Raw genomic sequence first — 19,910 nt, forward strand, 5'->3', positions numbered from 1 at the left:
CCCAATTTTTGTTTGTGTTCCGTTTCTGTGGAAGGTGTGAACCCCATCTGGCTGTGTGACTGTTGAGAAATACACATTTATATTTCTAAAACAGCAAAGATAAACTTGTGTTTAGGATTCAATTTGCCACCTCCACATTTACTTCATTGATTATATTTATACTTACATTAGATCATATGTTATGCATTTATAACCCACCTTCTCCCTGGTAAGGTCCAAGGCAAAATGACAATTTAAAAATCCAGTGAATAGCACTAGGAATGATACACTACCTTACAAATACAGCAATCACAAAATAGAAAGGTCACTATCCAGCTTATTTTCGAAGGAGATCGCCGGCCATCTTCCGACACAAATCGGGAGATGGCCAGCGATCTCCTGAAGTCGGCCAAATCGGTATAATCGAAAGCCAATTTTGGCTGGCTTCAACTGCTTTCCATCGCGGAGCCAGCCAAACTTCAAGGGGGCGTGTCGTTAGGGTAGTGAAGGCGGGACGGGGGCATGCTCACGAGATGGCCGTCCTCGCCCGATAATGGAAAAAAGAAAGCCAGCCTTGATGAGCATTTCGCCGGCTTTACTTGGTCCCTTTTTTTCACGACCAAGCTTCAAAAAGGAGCCCCAACTGACGAAATGACCACCAGAGGGAATCGGGGATGACCTCCCCTTACTCCCCCAGTGGTCACCAACCCCCTCCCACACACAAAAAAAATATGCCAGCCTCAAATGTCATACCCAGCTCCCTGACAGCAGTATGCAGGTCCCTGGAGCAGTTTTAGTGGGTGCAGTGCACTTCAGGCAGGTGGACCTAGGACCATCCCCCCCACCCACCTGTTACACTTGCGGTGGTAAATATTTAACTCTCCAACCCCCCCTCAAAACCCACTGTACCCACATCTAGGTGCCCCCCTTCATCCCTAAGGGCTGTGGTAGTGGTGTACTATTGTGGGGAGTGGGTTTTGGGGGGATTTGGGGGGCTCAGCACACAAGGTAAGGGAGCTATGCACCTGGGAGCTATTTTTGAAGTCTATTGCAGTGCCCCCTAGGGTGCTCGGTTGGCGGCCTGGCATGTAGTGCACTACAAATGCTGGCCCCTCCCATGACCAAGTAGCTTGTAGATGGCCGGCTTCGGTTTCCATTATGGGCGAAAACTGAAGCCGGCCATCTCAAACCCAGCCATCTCAACATTTATGTCGAGATTTGGCCGGCGTCAACCGTATTATCGAAAATACGGCCATCTTTTTCGAAAATACAGTTGGCTCCACCTATTTATGGAGTCGGCCCCGGAGATGGCTGCCCATAGAGATGGCCAGCCCCGTTCGATTATGCCCCTCCACGGGGCTCTTTTTCGAAAGAGAAGAGCATCCAAAAAGTGGCATAAACTGGCAGATGGACATTTTTCTCATAAAAATGTCAAAATCGCTATTTTCAAACCTCATTTTTTAGACGTTTTTCTATGCTGTTTCTCTGCAGTGTATAAAAGAAATCTTGGTTAACTTGGTAGATGTAGCGAGTCAAATTGACAAGCTAAAAAGTGATAAAACACCTGTGCCAGATGGTAAACACCCCAGGTTATTGAAAGAACTCAGGGCCCCTTTTACAAAGCGGCAGTAAGCCCAACGTGGGCTTGCCACTCACTAAACAGGAAGTACTGCTGGTTACAGCCAGGTTAGCGCGGGAGCCCTTAACCGCCACCTCAATGAGTGGCGGTTAGGGCTCCCCCCTGAAATGGCCACACTGCAAGTGCTTTACTTGCCGCATGGCCATTTCCCGCCAAAAAGAAAGACCTACCCTTTTACCCATTGCGGTAAAAGAGGACCTCGGTGCACATGAAAAACACATGCAGCCAGCTCAAAACCCCCTTTTTTCTTTGGCTTGGTAAAAGGGGCCCTCAAACATGAAATTGCTGATCATCTGCTAGTGATGTGTAACCTGTCGTTGAAGTCGTCTGTAGTACCTGAAGGCTGGAGGGTAGCCAATGTGATCCAGGAAATTACAGATCGGTATGCCTGACTTCAGTGCCAGGCAAAATAGTGGAAACTATTATAAAGAATAAAATTACAGAACTCGTAGACAAATATGGTTTAATAGGACAGAGTCGGTATAGATTCAGACAACCGAGGTCTTGCTTCACCAATTTGTTTCATTTCTTTGAAGGCGTGAATAAACATGTTGATAAAGATGAGCTGGTTGAAGTAGTGTATCTAGATTTTCAGAAAGCTTTTGACAAAGTACCTCATGAGAGACTCCTGAGAAAATTAAGGAGTCAATGTCCTGTGCATTAAAAATTGGTTATTGGACAGAAAACAGAAGATAGGGTTAAATTGCCATTTTCTCAATGGAGGATGGAGAATAGTGGAGTGCCACAGAGTTTAGTACTGGGTCCGGTGCTATTTAACATATTTATAAATGATCTAGAAATCGGAACTACGAGTGAGGTGATTAAATTTGCAGATGACATGAAACTATTCAAAGTTGTTAAAACTCATGTGGATTGTGAAAAATTGTAGGAAGACCTTAGGAAACTGGAAGACTGGTCATCCAAATGGCAGATGAAATTTAATGCAAAATGGTGCACATTGGGAACAATGAACTTACTAGAGCTTCAGGAAATTTAGAATGCTGTAAAAGCCGTCAGAGATTGGTTGTCCAACATAATTATCCTAGTCCAAATGATTGATCAAATAGCTATGTTTTTACTGAATAAACAGAAAAGAACCATCAGGATGTGGAACTGGGCCATCTTATCTGAGATGATACTCAGGGCTACATATCTAGCAGAAAAGGGCAACATCTTTATGGACAAATTGAATCAAGTCCTCCAACAACATGAGTGGTCCTGAATAGAGGGATGACAAACATGATATTTAATGATTAAGGAATATCCATGGTATATCTGTTTGCATCTCCATTGACCTGGAAATTTTCCCAGTTCTGGTTGACAACAGGAGCATGATAACTAGCCTTAGATACCTTCCTCATAGACTTGGGGGCCTTTTGTATTCCTTTAATAGCTGATTTATCTAAAACTCAGAAAATAATGGGAAGCTGTAGTTCTCATAGCTTTATATTGTCCAAGACAGCTCTGGTTCCTGCTCCTGTGCAGGTTATCCATCAGGAAATCAGGGACTTCCCCAACCTTAACCACATAAAATAAAGGAAGTCTGTAGCATCCCAACATCAGTTCCTAGGACCTTAAAGCCAGGATATTTAGAGGGTAACATGTAGTTCACAGAATGCTTCACTATTGTCACCTTTTACTGTTATCTTGCAGAATTACGTATGAAGCTTGTATATTTAATCAGTACAAGAAAAGAATATTTATTTATTTAGATTTTGCTCACACCTTTTTCCAGTAGTAGCTCAAGGTGAGTTACATTCAGGTACACTGGCTATTTCTCTGTCCCAGGAGGGTTCACAATCTAAGTTTGTACCTGAGGCAGTGGAGGGTTAAGTGACTTGCCCAAGATCACAATGAGTAGCAGTGGGATTTGAACTGGCCACCTCTGGCTTGCAGGACCGGTGCTCTAACCACTAGGCAACTCCTCTACTCCATGATAGTATGATACTGTTGTATGTCTGCAATACCTGGTGCTTATAAAAGTGATAAAATAAGAGCTTCTGTAGGAGCCCCTTGGCACAGCTTTATTATATATCAGTTTTCAGTAGGTTAGGTAGAGATGATTTAGGAAGGTCATTGATTATATATGCCTGTTTGCCTTTCTGATACACTTCTATTCCAAATACTAGGTTTTCTTCATTGCAGCTAAAAATCAAAATGCAAAGATGCATTGAACAAAGTAGATATAAATAGAATGAGGCAGATAGAAACAGCTATATAAAGTTGCATATTGTTTTATTTTCTCTGCATAAACATTTTAACAAAATATGAATGATCACCTTCTTTTCTTACAGTCTGATCTTGCCAATCTGTACATCAAGACTGGAGCCAAGAACATGCCCACTGTGTTTTTGCTGACAGATGCCCAGGTTCCAGATGAGCGCTTTCTCGTGCTGATTAATGACTTGTTGGCATCAGGTGATTAGATCAACACATTTCTTGAAAGATCTTTCCCAGTGACAAATTATCTGTGGTTACAGTGAACTTTAAAAGGGATAATTTGTCTTTGAGATGTTTGCTTCGACAAATTGTTAAAAAAGGCCTGACTAACCTGAACCATATTTCACATATTCTCTGGGAAGAAGTGTTGACCTTTAAAGAGGCTGTTAAGCCTACACATGGCTCAGCCATAGAGTTGCAATGCTGCAAATGACAGACTCAAGTTTGAATTTGCTGTTTGATTGGTCTGTTAGGATCTGTTGATTGGGGAAGAAGAGTACCCCTACCAATCCTGTAGTGTCTCCTGTTAGTTATAGGATGATATGAGAACCGGTTTGCTTAGAAGAAAATGTACTTGAATCCTTGGAGCCAGCAAGGGTAACTTGAGACATCTGGAGTGTATGTAATAGAGTGAAAAAAAAGGGGGGTGCATTCAAAATCAAAGAATATTTAAGCAAGAGGAAATAAAATAATTTTTGTAGTTGTATAAGGGGCAAATTGTTTACATTTCCATTCCAATTGCATACCTAAATGTACAGAATACTGATGTTTCCTGCCTAAGTATACACTTACCTTTGAAAATGCCTATAGGGCACCTAATTGGTATTCTGCAAATGTGTGCACAAATGGCATAGTGCTTATTTGTAAGGAGCATTCACATGGGTGAGGCCATAGGTAGGGCTGACATTTAAGCTGACAACTTACAGAATACTGTTAGCTGCATTTGTGCCCGCTACATATAGATGCCCCCATTTACATCAGCTCTATGGCAGGTGTAAATGAGGGCACACAAATCTAGAAACGTAGATACCGGATTTATACTAGTGTTCTAAAAAGACATGTGGAGGGGCATAATCGAATGTGAACGCCCATCTCCATGGGCATCTGTGTCCGAGAACGGGTACGTGAAGGGACAGGACAGACCATATAATACGGTTTGTGCCGGGCAAATGCATCGGATGTGTGCGGATTTGAGCTGGGCGTTTTCGTTTTTCAGCGATATTGGAAACCGAAGGCGCCCAGCTCAAAAACGAACAAATACAAGGCGTTTTGTCGTGGGAGGGGCCCAGGATTCGTAGTGCACTGGTCCCCCTCACATGCCAGGACACCAACCGGGCACCCTAGGGGGCACTTGTAACAATTTTTTAAAAAGTAAAATACCTCCCAAGTCCATAGCTCCCTTCCTTTGGGTGCTGAGCCCCTCAAATCCTCCCCAAAACCCACTGCCCACAACTTTACACCATTACCATAGCCCTTATGGCCGAAGGGGGGCACCTAGATGTGGGTACAGTGGGTTTTGGGGGGGGGGGTTTGCAGCGCTCCCATTTACCACCTCAAGTGTAACAGGTAGAGGGGGATAGGCCTGGGCCCACCTGGGTGAAGTGCACTGCACCCACTAACAGCTGCTCCAGGGATTTGCATACTGCTGTGATGGAGCTGGGTATGACATTTGAGGCTGGCATACAGGCTGGCAAAAAAAAAAGTTTTTTAAGTTCTTTTTTTTTTGGTGGGAGGGGGTTAGTGACCACTGGGGGAGTCAGGGGAGGTCATCCCCGATTCCCTCCGGTGGTCATCTGGACATTTGGGGTACTTTTTGGGGACTTGTTCGTGAGAAAAAAGGGTCCAGAAAAAGTGACCAAACTTCTCACTAAAAACGCCTTTCTTTTTTCCATTATCGGCCGAGGGCGCTCATCTCTGCTCAGCCGATAAACACGCCCCAGTCCCGCCTTCACCACACCTCCAACATGCCCCCATCAACTTTGTTCGTTCCAGCGACAGATTGCAGTTGGAGGCGCCCAAAATCGGCTTTCAATTATACCGATTTGGGCACCCACCGAAGAAAGGCGCCCATCTCCCGATTTGGATTGAAATATGGGTGCCCATCACTTTCGAAAATAAGGCCGATGGGCACCCAAGTGTCCATAAGAATAGCCATACTGGTTCAGACCAGTGGTCCATCTAGCCCAGTATCCTGTTACCAACAGTGGCCAAACCCAGTCAGAAATATCTGGCAGAAACCCAAATAGTAGCAGCATTCCATATTATCAATCCAAGTGCAAGCAGTAGCATCCCCATGTCTGTCTCAATAGCAGACTATGGACTTTTCCTCCAGGAACCTGTCCAAACCTTTTTTAAAGCCAGATACACTAACTGCTCTTACAACATCCTCCAGCAATGAGTTCTAGAGCAGAAAAGAATATTACCCCGCATTACTGGAGCACCTAAATGGAGGTGCCCTGTTGAAGAATTGCCCCCATAATGTTTTGCAATATTCTGTTAATTCAGGGGCCCTTTTAGAAAGCTGCATTAGGTGCTAAAGTGTGCCTAATGCAGCAAAGATGGACCACTGTGGGATGTGCTACAGCGTCTCGTGGAAGTCTTTGAACGTGTGTCTGCTAGTCATGTGCTAAATAATTTTAGGTATTTTTTTTTTCAAGGGGGCCCGTCAGGGCTGGAGAGTGGACATTTCTGCACTAACTAGTTAGTGTATCTACATTACTGTGCACTAACTGGTTAGTATATGGATAACGCAGGAGCCCTTACCACCTACAAAACTGGAGGTGGTAAGTGTTCCTGTGGTAATTTATAAAAATGGCCGCACACTAATGGCAACAATAGTGTATGGCCATTAATAAAAATAATAGAAAATCAGGGTTTTTATGGCCACAGTAAAATGGTCCTACTGCATGTGGAAAAACTGCATAAGGACACACTAAGACCTATTTTTACCACAGTTTAGTGAAAGAACCCCCTAAGTTTGTTTGGATGATTGTTTTGTATAGCTTTTATAATCAGCCATTTGAATAAATGCAAAGGCCTCTGTTCCTCAGAATTTACAGGTGTGCAACATACATATCACTGGAGCTGGCCAGCATATCTTTTTTACACCATGAACAGAAATGCTAAATGCTGAGTATCTCTAGATGAGCATTTCTTTGTTTACTGTGTAAACTGTAAAAAGAGATCTCGTGACAAAATAAAGTGTAACCCTAAATGTACAACACAGTTCTCTATCAAAAAACACACTGCCGTACCTTCAGACATAACTTCACCCACAATGGACCACAAACTACTGCAGAACAGAGAGTGTATCAATACAACGTACTAGATACAATTCAGAATCACCAACAATATTACTTGGCATCCAAAAAGCTGCATAAATCAGAGATCTCATCCCATAGAATATGCTAGAAAATGTTAAAAATAAGATGGCAATGTACTGAATTTCTAATGGAGATTCAGGTACTTGAAATGTTCTTAGAAGAAGGTGCAATAAACAGTGCCCTAAAAGCAGATAGATAAAAATATCAGCTGCCATATTGTTTGGGCCTCTTTCCCACCCATTCCTTCTGATTTACAAAATTTATACAGGCAATATAATAGCAGATTGATCTTAAAATGCTAAATGTTCCATTCTCAGGTTATGGGAATTCACACTCAAACCCAGAAAATAAGAATATTATAAAAATGACAGTGGGACTGTTGCAGAAAACTACCACGAGCCAAACCATGCACTTACAATGGGGTTTACTTGCAAATTACTGGCAGAGCAATGCAAAAAGAGGTTGAGTGTGGTGGTTAACTTTCATGGTAAACATGGTCTCAGACTACAGTAAAATGAATGGCAAATGAGATTACCAATTCCCCAGCAATGCAGAGAGAAAAAAAGGCTCATGACATGCGCACAACACAAGAAATGTTTCACAAGGTCCAGGGCAGCGTAGAAAGGTTGGTTAAGAGGAATGGGTGTCTAGTGGCACCCCATCTCTTTCACTGGCCTGACTCCTCTGCCCCTAATAGCTTTCTGCATCCATTTCTGGTGTCTGATGGCCCTCCACCCTCCCTCTTTGACACAACCATCTTCCCTCAAAATTAAAATATAAAAATCCATATTAGTCTAGTGGTCCCTTCCCCCGCCTGACCCAACCCCCTTCCCCCAACTTAAAACAATTAAATCCCTGGTGTCTAGGTTTCCATCTTTCCACGTCTTGACCCCCCCCCCCCCCCCAAGACCTCTGAAGTTCCCTCTGCCTTAGCAGAGGCAGGAGTGGCAGCACCTGACCCATCACATTGTCCCTGTAATGCAGTGGGTGGGGTCAGTATGCCAAATAAGGGAATTGTTTTCCTTTATTTGATAATCTATTTCACTCTCTTTCTTCTTTCAATATAAGACTGAAAATTCCTCTTATTGTGTTGATGATGCACACAGTTTGTATTGGTTTCAGATACCTTGTATGAAATGCAATCAACTATAAAAAAAAATCTGCTTTAAAAAAAAACACATCATAGATTAAATTATACTTTTGGATTATATTTTGCAAACATAAAACAGAATGTTTTTGTTTCCTTTTTCTCATCTCTGTTATTATTCTAGGAGAAGTTGCGGATCTGTTCAATGATGACGATATAGACAATATAATTTCCACTATACGAAGTGAGGTGCGGGGTCTTGGCATGAATGACACTAAGGAAAACTGCTGGAAGTTCTTTTTGGATAGAGTGCGACTTCAGCTTAAAGTAAGACAAAAATCTCAGTGATTGCTTTGTAAACTATAAGCAGATATATAATATGAATAACTGTAAGAAGGGTGTTTTATTGGGTGTAGATTTTGTTGTTATGAAAAGGGAAATAAAACGATAATACATTTATAGTTTGTATTTGTATGCATTATGTATCAGACATGACAGTAGAAATGATATACCATAGCATATGGACTGAACCTATTTACCAATGCAGACTTTTAAGGCAAGTGAGAAGTATGGCCAATCTTTTTGCAAAAATATGAGATTACAGCACAAACAGCAATTTTTTTCATAAAATGTTCAGTTTTCAGAATTTGTTCACAGAGATGAGGTCAATTTTCAGAATTATTTGCTTGGGTAAATGGTGATTTATTTATTTATTGACTACCCAAAGTGGTGTACAAAAGCATGAAAGTGAAAATAGTTGTTGGCCTTCTCCCCCCAAGGGAATGGAAAGCATGAGAAGTTATCTACAAAAAATAAAAACTTGGATTAATACTTGGCAGTTAGGCTTTAATGTGAAGAAATGTGGAGTGATGTATTTGGGGTGCAGAAATCCAAAGGAGCTGTATACATTAAGAAGTGAGAGATGTTTGGGCAATATATTTGGATTCCTACTTTCCCCCCACATCAGCGTCACCAATGTTTTATTCTAGTCTTTTTACCACTACCCCAAATTATTATGTACCAGCCATCCATAATTTGGAGTGATGAAAGACCAAGGCCACGTATGACAAAAGCAAATTTTTTATTACTTACCAAAGTACAGATACAATCAATAGTTTCTCATGGGAGGACAGCACTGCTATACATAGGTGTTATCTGTAACCGTCTCTCCAAAGTATTGTTCTGATTCAACTGCTTATATACCTTTATTTTTAACAACGCTTCACATATTTCAAAGTGATGTACATTGGGAAGAATGAACCAAATTATAGCTACATGATGCTAAGATCCATATTAAGAGTCACCACCAAGGAAAAGGATTTAGGTGTCATCGTTAGCAATTTATTAAAATCTTCTGCCCAGTGTTCATGTCGCATTTCAAGATGCGTGAGCTGGACCACGGTGGAACAGTACTGCCTGCCTGCCCAAGGGACAGACAGGCTGTAACAAGCGGTGGGCAAGTACATGCAGAAGGGATTGCTCCAGTAGAGGCGTCAAGGGAAGCAGGAGGCTGTACCCAGAATTGGAAGCTGAAACTGTGCTTGAAGCAGAAGCTGTGCTGGAGCTTGAACCAGGAATGGAAGCAGGAGCTGTGCTGGAGCTTGAACCAGGACTGGAAGCAGGAGCTGTGCTGGAACTGGAACCAGGACTGGAAGCAGGAGCTGTGCTGGAACTGGAACCAGGACTGGAAGCAGGAGCTGTGCTGGAACTGGAACCAGGACTAGAAGCAGGAGGTGTGCTGGAACTGAAACCAGGACTAGAGGTAGGAGCTGTGCTGGAAGCTGAGGCTATGTGGGAGCTGAAACCAGAACTGGAAGCAGGAACTGTGCTGGAGGCTGAGACTGTGCAGGAGCTGGAACCAGGACTAGAAGCAGAATCTGTGTTGGAACTGGAACCAGGGCAGGAAGCTGAAGCTTGTGCTGGAAGCTGGAACCAGGGCTGGAAGCTGAAGCTTGTGCGGAAACAATGGGCTGGAAGAAGACACTGTGCAGGACACTGGAACCAGGATGACCTGTTGCAAGACAAAGAGGTAGAGAGCAGTGACAGCAGAAGGCAGCCCAGGGTGATGTCAGCGAGGGGCAGTCCTGAGCAGTGTTAACTTGAATCCAGCCTCCCCCATACGAGCACATACAGCTGTTGGCAGGCTGGAGCAGGGCGCAGTGTGTGAAGCAGCAGGGTGTGTCACACAGTACCCCAACGCGAAGGGGGTACTGTGTTGACCGTGACAGTAACCCCTTCCTAAAGGGCCCCTCCTACCTGCTGTTGGTTTGGGACTATGGGGAAAGAGGCGATTAAATCTTCTAACTAGCAAGGGAGCATGAACACTAGATGCTGGTTCCCAAGAATTCTCTTCAGGCCCATAGCCTTTCCATTCAGTGAGATATTGAAGTCTGCCGTGGACCTTCCTAGAGTCCAAAATGTCCCGAACCTCATACAGATACTACAGAAGAATAAGCAGCATAAAATGTATTGTACTGTTTTGGGATCTTGTCAGGTACTTGTGACATAAGTACATAAGTACATAAGTAGTGCCATACTGGGAAAGACCAAAGGTCCATCTAGCCCAGCATCCTGTCACCGACAGTGGCCAATCCAGGTCAAGGGCACCTGGCACGCTCCCCAAACGTAAAAACATTCCAGACAAGTTATACCTAAAAATGCGGAATTTTTCCAAGTCCATTTAATAGCGGTCTATGGACTTGTCCTTTAGGAATCTATCTAACCCCTTTTTAAACTCCGTCAAGCTAACCGCCCGTACCACGTTCTCCGGCAACGAATTCCAGAGTCTAATTACACGTTGGGTGAAGAAAAATTTTCTCCGATTCGTTTTAAATTTACCACACTGTAGCTTCAACTCATGCCCTCTAGTCCTAGTATTTTTGGATAGCGTGAACAGTCGCTTCACATCCACCCGATCCATTCCACTCATTATTTTATACACTTCTATCATATCTCCCCTCAGCCGTCTCTTCTCCAAGCTGAAAAGCCCTAGCCTTCTCAGCCTCTCTTCGTAGGAAAGTCGTCCCATCCCCACTATCATTTTCGTCGCCCTTCGCTGTACCTTTTCCAATTCTACTATATCTTTTTTGAGATACGGAGACCAGTACTGAACACAATACTCCAGGTGCGGTCGCACCATGGAGCGATACAACGGCATTATAACATCCGCACACCTGGACTCCATACCCTTCCTAATAACACCCAACATTCTATTCGCTTTCCTAGCCGCAGCAGCACACTGAGCAGAAGGTTTCAGCGTATCATCGACGACGACACCCAGATCCCTTTCTTGATCCGTAACTCCTAACGCGGAACCTTGCAAGACGTAGCTATAATTCGGGTTCCTCTTACCCACATGCATCACTTTGCACTTGTCAACATTGAACTTCATCTGCCACTTGCACGCCCATTCTCCCAGTCTCACAAGGTCCTCCTGTAATCATTCACATTCCTCCTGCGACTTGACGACCCTGAATAATTTTGTGTCATTGGCCACTGTTGGAAACAGGATACTGGGCTTGTGTCATTGGCCACTGTTGGAAACAGGATACTGGGCTTGAAGGACCTTCAGTCTGACCCACTATGGAAACACTTATGTACTTAATGTATTTATATAAGGAATAGATGGCTTTTTCCTCAGATTCAGTATCACAGGCTTGAGGAGAGATACATGGAAGATATTCTGCATCCGTAATGTAGGTGGCAATCTTACTTGATATGGTCCAATAAACCTGGATGCAAACTTAGTAGGGGGAATTTTCATTCATAAATTTCGAGTGGATAGCCAAAGCAGATCTCCAGGCTGAAATCGAGGCGCAAGGCATCTCTTCTTATCAGCCTGCCTTTTGTAACATTCCGTCACTTGTGTCAAAAGTCTCTCTGTCTTCTTCCACTGTTCATGTAAAGATATGGTGGCTGCTTTGGCGGGCAATACCGCAACTGTATTAGCTATAGGCAGAGGTATCTTAGGGTGTCATCTAAAAACAACCTGGAATGGAAACATTCCGGAGGACTTGCTCACGTTATTATTATAGCTGAACTCAGCCCAGGGTAATAATTGAGACCAGTCATTTTTGCTGAACCAATATGTAGCTACGCAGGAAGGTCTTTAGGATCTGGTTCACTCGGTTCGGTTAGGTCATTGGTTTGCGGATGGTAGCCAGATGTAAAGTTCTGGGTAATATGCAGGGATTTACATAAACTCTGCCAAAACTTGGATGTAAACTGAACTCTACAGTCAGACGCAATAGATGCAGGTAACCCATGGAGACGAAAGATTTCCTTGAGAAAATGGTGTGCCAAACCCAGGTAATGGAATGAAATGTGGCAGCTTCGAGAATCGGTCAATGACCACCCAAATAGTGGAAAACCCAGCAGAATCAGGGAGTTATGAAATCCATAGCTATGTGGGTACAAGGTTTTTCAGGGATTGGGAGGGGTTGAAGAAGGCCCCAAGGCTGAGAGTGAGAGGGCATGTGGTGGACACAGACAGGACAAGAACCCACAAAATTGGCCACATCCTTCTTTATGCTTGGCCACCAGTATGTCCAAGAAATGAATTCCAGTGTCTTCTAAATACCGGGATGTCCAACCACCTCGGACTCATGTCCCCATATCAGCACCGTGTCCCGGTGGCACATGGGAACAACCGTCTTGCCAGGTGGAATCGGTGTAAATGTTGCAACAAGAATTTTAGCACGATCTATGACATACTGGAACTCAGGAGTCTCTTTGGAATGTGGAAATGACCGAGAGAGAGCGTCGGCCTGGAGATTCTTCTCAGCTGGGCGAAAGACAACCAGGAAATCAAAACAAACAGAGAACAAGGACCATTGAACCTGCTGGGGATTAAGCTATTGAGCTTCCTGTAAATAAAGTAGGTTCTTATGATCAAGGGATGTCTGGCTCCTTCGAGAAGATGATGCCACTCCTCCAAAGCCATCTTGATGGCCAATAGTTCCCGGTCACCTGTGGCATAGTTCTCCGTTGGGAAAAATTTCCTAGATAAGAAGGCACAAGGTAACATCTTACCCACTTTGTCGGCCTGAGAGAGAATAGCCCGGGCCTCGATGGAGGAAGCATCTACCTCCACATAGAAAGTCTTTTCAGGATCAGGATGCTGGAGTATAGGTGCTGAGGTAAAGGCATTCTTCAAATGCTTGAAGCGCTTCCTGGGGCCACTCCTGGGTATTAGCCTCCCTTTGGGTAAAGGCAGTGAACAGAGCCACTACTGAGGAGTAATTCTGGATAAATTGGTGATAATAATTAGCAAAGCCTAGGAAACGTTGCAGTGCTTTACACCTTTGGGGGCAAAGCCATTCACGGATACCAGACAGCTTGGCAGGATCCATCTTGAGGCCCTGATACGAAATAATAGAATCTGAAAAGGGGAGCTCCGTCTGCTCAAACGTGCACTTTTCCAGTTTCGTGTAAAGTTGGTTCTCCTACAAATGTTGCAGGACTAATTTCACTTGTTCATGATGTTGGACCAATGTCCTGAAGAATATCAGGATATCATCTAGGTAGACTAGAACACAGCTCTGTAAGAGGTTTTGGAAGATGTCATTTACAAAGTTCTGGAAGACAGCTGGGGCATTAGCCAGGTCAAATAACATAACCAAATATTCATAGTGGCCATCTCTCATATTGAAGGCAGTTTTCCATTCATCTCCCTCTTTAATACATATCAAGTTATATGCCCCTCTCAAGTCCAACTTGATAAAGACCTGGGCCCCCTGAAGATGGTCAAAAAGCTCAGAGATTAGCGGGAGTAGGTATCTGTTCTTCACCATGATGGCATTAAGTCCCCGGTAGTCAATTCATGGGCAAATGATGCCATCTTTTTTCCCCACAAAGAAAAATCCTGCTCCAGCCGGTGAGGTAGAAGGGCGAATAAACCCTTTCTTTAAATTCTCTGCAATATAATCCAACATGACCTGAGTCTCTGGGACAGAAAGAGGATAAACCCTTCCTTGAGGTGGCATCTTGCCTGGGAGGAGATCAATAGGGCAATCATACTCCCAGTGAGGAGGGAGCTCTTCAGAGTGTTTCTTGGAAAATACATCAGCATAGGCTGTGTATGCTGATGGGAGCATACCTGAGCAACTTATGTCAGTCATGGCTAGAGTAACAGTGGGAGGTACAGTATCTAAGCAGCGTTGGTGACGGGTAGCACTCCATGCAGTCAGTTCCACATTCTCCCAGCCTATACTAGGACAGTGCTTCTTGACCTAAGACAATGGTATTGACAGAGGTCTGAAGGACATTGAAAATGATGGCCTCTTTGTGAAAAGCCCCGTTTCTCAGGTGTGGGGGGGGGGGGGGGCACAGTTTTGGATCTGAGATGCCCCTGGATGTTCCTGTAGATGGAGGAAACCGAAATGGCCTTAGTTTATTCTTGAGTGGGAATCTTGAAATGATGCACTAGAGCTTCATCAATAAGGTTCCCACTGGCTCCTGAGTCAGTAAAGGCCTCAGTGCTCTTGACCTCCTGACCCAGGTCCAATGATGCCAGGACCAGAAATTGAGTGCAGGGAAGCCTGGAGAGCGGATTTAGTGCTGTTTCCCCAGCTAGGGCTAGGCCTGAAAGTTTCCCAACTTCTTGGGGCATTTGAGGGCGTAGTGACCCTTCTCTCCACAATATAAACACAGATTCAAGGTTTGGTGTTGATGCCTCTCTTGCTCCGAAATAGGAGAGTGGCCCACTTGCATAGGTTCTTTGGGATCTGGTGATACAGAGTCTTTGGAAGAGTGTGAGGGCTGTTGGGAACCAGGCCCCACCAAACCATCTGGCTGTGCATTGGTAGAGCCTTTTCTAAAATACTGATGGAATACAGAGAATGGAGAGATTGGAATTGAGATGTCTCAACCTAGACATCTCAATTCCAATCTCTCCATTCTCTGTAAAAGGGCCTTATAGGCACCTATGTGCTTTTATGAAATAGGTGCTTATGAAGACCTTGGAGACAGTATCCCTTCTCTGCTGAGCACTTCCTAGTGGTGTGATTGTGCCCTTTTGATCTGTGACAAGTGTGGTTTGGATAAGGGCCCCATAGATAAGTGGGTTTTGTTAGAAGTTTATATGGCATTTTATATTTATGAGTGGTGAATTTGCTGCTTTTAATGATGTTTATGTATTTTGTAGATTGTTTTATATAAATATGTTTTATGTTACTTGCAATTTTTATTGAAGAGTCTTTAAGTAAATAATAGAAATAGAAATGAATCTTCAAATGAGAGGGGTGAAGCGTGATTTTAGAGGCAGAAGGCTCAGTGAAAGACTACTGATATATGAATCCTAAACGGTAAACGAATTATTTTGAAATGACTATTTCCCTACCTACAGTTGTTTAAAGAAGCCATTTAAGATGTACATTAGGGTATAACACTGGAAGTTTGCACTATAATTCAAATGCTTTTCATTTAGAATAATCTGGAAAACTGTTTTCCAAAAATGCTTTTTCAAAAAGGTTTGTGTGGCTTCCCAAAACATGACCACGTTTTCAGATTCAATGCACATAATTTTCTGATCCTACTTAAATGTAAATCAGAATTTTTTCCAACAGAGAAATTTTTTTCTGAAAAGTGTTTCATAAAATTTGGTTATCTGAAGATGCATTCTGGAAAATGTTTTTGTCTGACACTTTTGATTATTTTGAATTATTGGGGCGAAAAGTGGCTTTCCATTAGTGGTCTGCTCAACTGAAAATTTGGGCAGATAATTTGTAGGAGTTTCAAAATACTTCTTTGCTATGGGTTTTTTTTTTTAATGTGTGCCATAGATGATTCGTAGTAAGCCAGAAAAAAAATAAATTGTGAAACAAGATGTTGAGGGGCCATTTCTCTAATAGTCTACATACTTGTAAGATATGCAAGCACACTGAAAGGGGGATGATCAGAAGCAAACACCGGCGCTAGAGGCTGTTGACACCAAACTAGCACTGGCGCTTGTTACCGCCCCATGATCAGAGTTCCTGAGCGCGTGAAACAATGCACTCGAGGGCTCTGAACGCAACTAGCATGCAAATGCATGCAAAACAGGACTAAACATATTCATCCCCAATGATCAGCGACCAGTGCGCCAAAGATTGGGTCGCTGGCCACGGCAAAGCCTACACCAGCTCCGAGCTGGCATTAGGGTTTGCAGACCATTGGGAAGGAATGGTGAGCCCTGTCCAGCATGCATTTGCATGCTAGCAGGCCCCCATTCCCCCCAACAAAGCAAACCCAACTCCGCCCCCCCCCCCCAGCAACAGGGAGCTGGAGGTTTAGTGGACCTCCGGTACCCCCACCCCCAGGTTCAGGAAGGGCTGGATACCCCTAGCTCCCCTCATCATTTAAAAAAAAAAGTCCCTGGTTGGCCCAGTGGGCGACCAACCCCCCCCCCCCCCCCCCCCCGACACAGTTCAGGGAGGGCTGGATATCCGGTGGGTCTCCAGCCTCCCCCCAGCATTGGCAAGGGTCCCTGGTGGTCCAGTGTGAATCCCCACCCACCCCCCTCCTTTCACCCCCTACCTTGGGTTGGAGGAGGGAGGTAGCCTGCCTCCCTCCTCTTCCTTCGACGCCACAAAATGGCAGCACCCAGCACTGCCCAGTGTATCCTGGGATGCGCTGGGTAGGGCTTCACACCATATAAGGGAGAAACTCAGGCACAGTTCTCCCGCACTTTTACCCCATGATCAGAGAGAATTGCGTTCTTAAATTTACATGCAGTTATCTCTGATCATAGGTCTAATAATGCCCCGCACTGTTCCAGCGCTATTTTTAGAGCGCTGTTTGGAACAGTGCGGGCTTTTGATCATCTGTCTGTGAATGTGAATACTTCACACTGATTTTCAGAGAAGGAGAGAGACTGTGGGTGCTTTCTGTTTGAAAATTAGCAATTCATTGCTTTTCACCAGCTCTTTTATGTGGATAACTCAGGAGGGTAAAATAACAATAAACTGTCATGCACTGTCTGTTTCGTATACATCAAAGATATTTTCCTTTTCAAAGAAAGTCAATAGTCTAAATGTAAGATGTTTAAAATATATCAAATTTTGGAATGCACTGCAAAACCTCTCCCTCCCCCCCCCTCCCCTCACCAAAAAAATTACAGTTTAGATTTGAGCTCTATCAGTCTCCAAGTTTGATTTTACTTGTTCCTCTTTGTAAATCCACTTGGGATGGCTCATTGCCATGGTTGGCTGCATTTCTTTCTTTGATCCTCTGAACTTACTGTGTAATTCTTTGCCCTCTCTTTTCCCCCTCCTGTCTTTGTCTCTGCAGATCATTCTGTGTTTCTCTCCAGTTGGCTCCACACTGCGAGTGAGAGCTCGGAAGTTCCCAGCCATAGTTAACTGCACAGCTATTGACTGGTTTCAAGAGTGGCCACAGGAGGCCCTGCAGTCCGTCAGCAGGAGGTTCATTGAGGAGACTGAGGGGATTCAGGTACAGAATTTTTAGCTTGTCAATCATAACCCCCCCCCCCCCCCCCAAAAAAAAAAAAGACAAACCAGTTCCTGAAAGATCAATAATTCAAAAAGCTTATAACAATTCACGTTTCCCACACTTCCTCAAGAAAGATATTTAAGATCTGATTTAAGTTATAATCTCGTTGCATCCATTCCCAGATTCCCTTGAAATTCTTGTTGAGTACAGTAGCAGTAAATACTCAGAACAGCCAAACTGTGTGAATTTTTTTGGTACTTTATTGACTTATGAGGTCATGTAACTGCCTCTGGTTTTGTATGTTTGAAATGTTTTCAGCATGCTAGTCATCAAAAAGAGATGTTCAAGTCCTCACATTTGCCATGTGTTTATAAATGTGGATGTAGATCATGTAGGGTGTTGCAACAAAAAAGAAAAAAAAAAACACAAACAGAAGTGAACCTGGAAATGCCAGACTGAGGTCCCTCAAACTTTATTTGATTAAGGTGTAATCTTTCTGAACTCTTTCAACTCTGATTCCACTTTGAAGGTCAGGTGACTGAGAACAGCTAGCAATTTTAATAATAGGATGGTGAAGGGTGCTAATTTCACAGTCTGATGACCCTTGAGGTGAGCAAAAATCCTATAGGAAGAGTTGCTAAATAACTCAAGGGTCCTTTTACTAAGCTGTGGTAAAAAGTGACCTGTGGTAGTGTAGGTGCGTGTATTGGCCGCCCGCCGGGCCAGTTTTTACCCCATCTGTAAAAAAAAGGGCTTTTTTTTTAATGGGACGGGAAAAGGGCATGTGGTAAAACTGAAACCGGTGCACATCCAAAACTAGCCTGAGCCCTTAATGCTACCCATTGATCTAGCGGTAAGGGCTCACGTGCTACACGCGCAGTGACCGGTCGGTGCGCACCAACTGCCGATTACTGCTGGAAATGACATGCGTGGGAAGAAATAAATAAATCATCCAGGCAGGTGCATGCCAAATTACCACCAGGGGGCGCGGTAGCCTGTGGGTAGTCTTGTTTAGGTGCATGCTGCACATGCCTTTGTAAAAGGGCCCCTCGGTTTAGCAGAATTTTCAGAGTTTCTATAAGAATGATTGTAGCAGGGAAACTTTCTTACAAAAATGCCAGATTTTTTTTTTTTTTTGCTGGGGAGGGCAGGGGAGGAGTGATATATGCATTTATTAAACTAAATTGTTAATAGCTTCTAAAACTTGTCATGAATAATGTCAAATTTTATATTTTAAAGGGAAGATATCTAAAGGGCATCCTTCCTCTGAGTGCCAAAAATGCCTTTCTATAGCCCTGATCACTATGAATGATCACAAATAAATTATAAAGTTCTAGAAATAACACTTCCTTCCCCTCCTCAAATACAGACTTATCTAGGCAGGAGATAAACATAATGTGCTGGGTCTTGCCATCATATATAGATAGGCACATTAACTTTCTCAATCTTTCTCAAAAACCTTCAGCTTAGTATTTATAATGTAAAATAAGAGCATAAGAACATCAGCATTGCCATACTGGGACAGGCCAAATGTCCATCAACCCCAATATCATGTTTCCAACAGTGGCCTATCCAGGTCACAAGCACCTGGCAAAATCCCAAAACGGAAATAGATTTTTTGCTGCTCATCCTAGAAATAAGCAGTGGATTTTCCCCAAGTCCATCTTAATAATGGCTTATGGACTTTTCTTTTAGGAAGTTATCCAAAACGTCTTTAAACCCTGCTAAGCTAACTGCTTTTACCACATTCTCTGGCAATGAATTCCAGAGTTTAACTACACGTTAGGTGAATAAATATTTTCTCTGATTGTTTTAAATTTACTAAGTGCGTTTTTTCTAGCAAAAAAGGTGCCGGTACTCAAATGCCAGGCCACCCTTCAGGGGTGGGGTGATCACTGAGGGACCCACCCCCACAATAGCCAGGCCCCCCTGCAACCAGTCACAGAATCTATGACAAGACAGAATTGGTGTGTAGAGCCTGCGCTCTTTCATTAAAACTTGTGGACCCTGCATCAATTTTAGCAGACAATGGAAAAGGTGCCAGTACTCAGTACCCCCAAGTACCCCCTCAAAAAAAGCCCTGAATTTACTACTTACTAGCTTCATTGAGTGCCTCCTAGTCCTAGTATTTTTGGAAAAAGTGAACAAGCAATTCACGTCCATCCATTCTATTCCACTCATTATTTTATAGACCTCTATCATTTTCTCCAAGCTGAAGAGCCATAGGCACATT

At 43.6% G+C, this 19,910-nt stretch overlaps 1 protein-coding gene across 1 annotated transcript in view; it reads left to right on the top strand.

Annotated features, from left to right (window-relative positions):
* The window catches only part of DNAH11 (dynein axonemal heavy chain 11), a 708,797-nt gene that overhangs the window by 380,078 nt on the left and 308,809 nt on the right, over positions 1 to 19,910 (top strand). The window contains exons 51-53 of the mRNA XM_030201723.1: positions 3,913 to 4,036; positions 8,433 to 8,575; positions 17,516 to 17,677. Coding sequence (XP_030057583.1) covers positions 3,913 to 4,036; positions 8,433 to 8,575; positions 17,516 to 17,677 — 429 coding nt within the window. The remainder of the gene's footprint in view (positions 1 to 3,912; positions 4,037 to 8,432; positions 8,576 to 17,515; positions 17,678 to 19,910) is intronic.

This window comes from Microcaecilia unicolor, chromosome 1 (genome assembly GCF_901765095.1).
Source record: "Microcaecilia unicolor chromosome 1, aMicUni1.1, whole genome shotgun sequence".
Classification (NCBI taxonomy): Eukaryota; Metazoa; Chordata; class Amphibia; order Gymnophiona; family Siphonopidae; genus Microcaecilia; species Microcaecilia unicolor.